At 30.1% G+C, this 2,511-nt stretch overlaps 1 protein-coding gene across 1 annotated transcript; it reads left to right on the top strand.

Moving 5' to 3' along the window:
• The first annotated feature begins 205 nt into the window (after positions 1 to 205).
• On the top strand, positions 206 to 793 carry LOC139497558 (homeobox protein Wariai-like). The gene has a single exon (XM_071285788.1). It carries the CDS (start codon positions 206 to 208, stop codon positions 791 to 793), a length of 588 nt encoding a protein of 195 aa, XP_071141889.1.
• The last annotated feature ends 1,718 nt before the right edge of the window (positions 794 to 2,511 follow it).

Below are 2,511 nucleotides of genomic sequence, written 5' to 3'. Positions count from 1 at the left end.
ATTCGTACCATACACCTCTAACAGCTGCTTGTAACAGTGGACATGAGAAGTTAGTACAGTTACTTATAAATAATGGAGGTGACGTTAATCGTGTTGACGGTATGAGAGATACACCTCTGACAACTGCGTGTTACAATGAACATGATAAGATAGTACAGTTACTAATATATAAGATAAAGGAGGTGATGTTAATGAGGATAACATAATGGGTGATATACCTCTGACAGTCGCTTGTAACAATGGTAATGAGAAGACAGTACAGTTACTTATAGATAAAGGATTTGATGTAAAACAGATTGGACAATGGTCTGATACACCTCTGACAGCCGCTTGTAGCAGTGGAAATGAGAAGATAGTACAGTTACTGTTAGACAAAGGATGTGACGTTTACCAGGTTAACAATATATCTGAGACACCTCTGACAGCCGCTTGTAACAGTGGACATGAGAAGATAGTGCAGTTACTTATAGGTAAGGGATGTGACGTTAACCAGGTTGACGGTTGGGATGAGATACCTCTTACAGCCGCTTGTGACAACGGAAAAGAGAAGATAGTAAAGTTACTTATAGATAAAGGATGTGACGTTAACAAGGTTGACGGTTTGAATGAGACACCTCTGACAGCTGCTTGTAACAGTGGAAATGAGAAGTTAGTACAGTTACTTATAGATAAAGGATGTGATATTAACCAGGTTGATGGCATGGGAAACACACCTCTTACAGCTGCTAGGAGGGTAGGAAATACAAATATAGCACAGTTACTTATAGATAAAGGATGTGATTTTATAGATTGAAAAATTGATGGCAATGATATGATCCCTTTGACATCTGCTTATTGGTTGCAAAAATGATGTCGCACAATAACCTATAACAGATAAGAATTAACGTCAACATGGTCAATGGGACCTTGGTCACTTTTATATCATATTTCAAAAAAGAATGAGAATTAATGATTCATGATTTTTGATAATTTCTTTAACGTTCAATGTATCTGTTTTTTTTTTTTTTGGAAAACCAGCTGTGTTCCTTGAAAAAAGCATTAACCACAAAGAGAAACACCACAATAGATACGCATTCAGACAATATATGCCTCTTACACCAAATCAAAAACTAAATTATAGCATTGAAAAGCTAATCAAAATTAACAGGAATAAAGTATATTTCATAATCCCATTATTCTAAACTCTTAAAGCATTGAATTGCTCATATTCATCCGATATAAAAAAAAAAATAACTAAAAATTAATCATAATGCTTTGTTTTGAAACGTCAAATATTTTGTATAGGGTTGTGTTATACTTGAATCATTTGTTCAACATATTGTGTTCATACTGGAATTGTTTTCCTAAGTTGATAGAATTTTATGTTTTTGTCATACATCAGATTTTGGGCTCTGTATATTGATCTGTAATGCTGTGTTGATACTAAAACATGTTATTTTTAAGTGTTTTTCTGTGTTTCCAACTGTTGAGAAGTATGATTTGGTGCATTTATTTAAATCAAATCCTGTTGTTACTTGTTACTATATAAATGTAGTCAGATCCATTGCAAAATAATATATATTAACCACAAATCAGTGACATTTTTGGTTTCAAATAACCTCTTAATTACTTATTTGAATGATCCAAATTTATATATCAATCGAAATATATAAAATGTGTTTTAAAGTTTTTGGTTTTGGATGGTAATACACGATTTGAATAGTGGACGCTAAGAATGAACATTCATAATTTTTTTCATGATTGAAACAAATAGCCTATTTTTCGGGTTCTTGTACATTACAGTTAATTTAAAAAAAAAAAAAACATAATTCAATTATTCAAAACCAAATGCATGCAAGAGGTAAGGAGCTATATGTATCAAATGATACGTTTCTATCATTCAATATGTTAACTGTATTGATAATATTGCGATTGAGATAAAATTTCTAAATTCAAAACCCTACAGATTGGGTCATAAAACTAAGATTTATATTGTTTATACAGGATAAAACATTAGTAAGTTGTACCACTTCTGCTGTTTTTTTTTTTTTTTTTTTTTTTTTTTTTTTTTATTTTAACACTGTTGAAATAGATGTATCACTGTTTTGAAGTCATTTTAACATATTGGCAGAATATAAAAGTATATTATTGCTAATGCCTATCATTTTTTATGATCTTCAATTAGTTTTAATTTTACTTATGATATAGCTGTTCTGTTCCTCTCTTGTATTTAGTTGTATATAGCCGGTGTGCATGTATCTGTCTTCTTTAAAAATATATGTTTATAAAAGTAATATAAATTTTGAACATTTTGATTGCATAGTTATTGATTGTTCATTTGCAATTGAATTCTTGTTTTTTTTTTATAGAATCTTTTAACTATTTACAACTTTCTATGCTATGATAGACAAGTATTATTTGATTCAGTAATCATTTACTTTACGGTCAATTAATTTCTAGTATAACTCATGTTAGTATTATAAACAAACTTCCAAAGGTCTATTCAAAAACAAATGCCAACAATAACAACTT

This window comes from Mytilus edulis, chromosome 12, assembly GCF_963676685.1.
Source record: "Mytilus edulis chromosome 12, xbMytEdul2.2, whole genome shotgun sequence".
Taxonomy (NCBI): Eukaryota; Metazoa; Mollusca; class Bivalvia; order Mytilida; family Mytilidae; genus Mytilus; species Mytilus edulis.
This window is presented reverse-complemented; position numbering and strand designations above follow the sequence as displayed.

Bases quoted from the DNA above. Each gene is read 5' to 3' on its own strand.
- LOC139497558 (XM_071285788.1), top strand. From the start codon at position 206: ATGGGTGATATACCTCTGACAGTCGCTTGTAACAATGGTAATGAGAAG.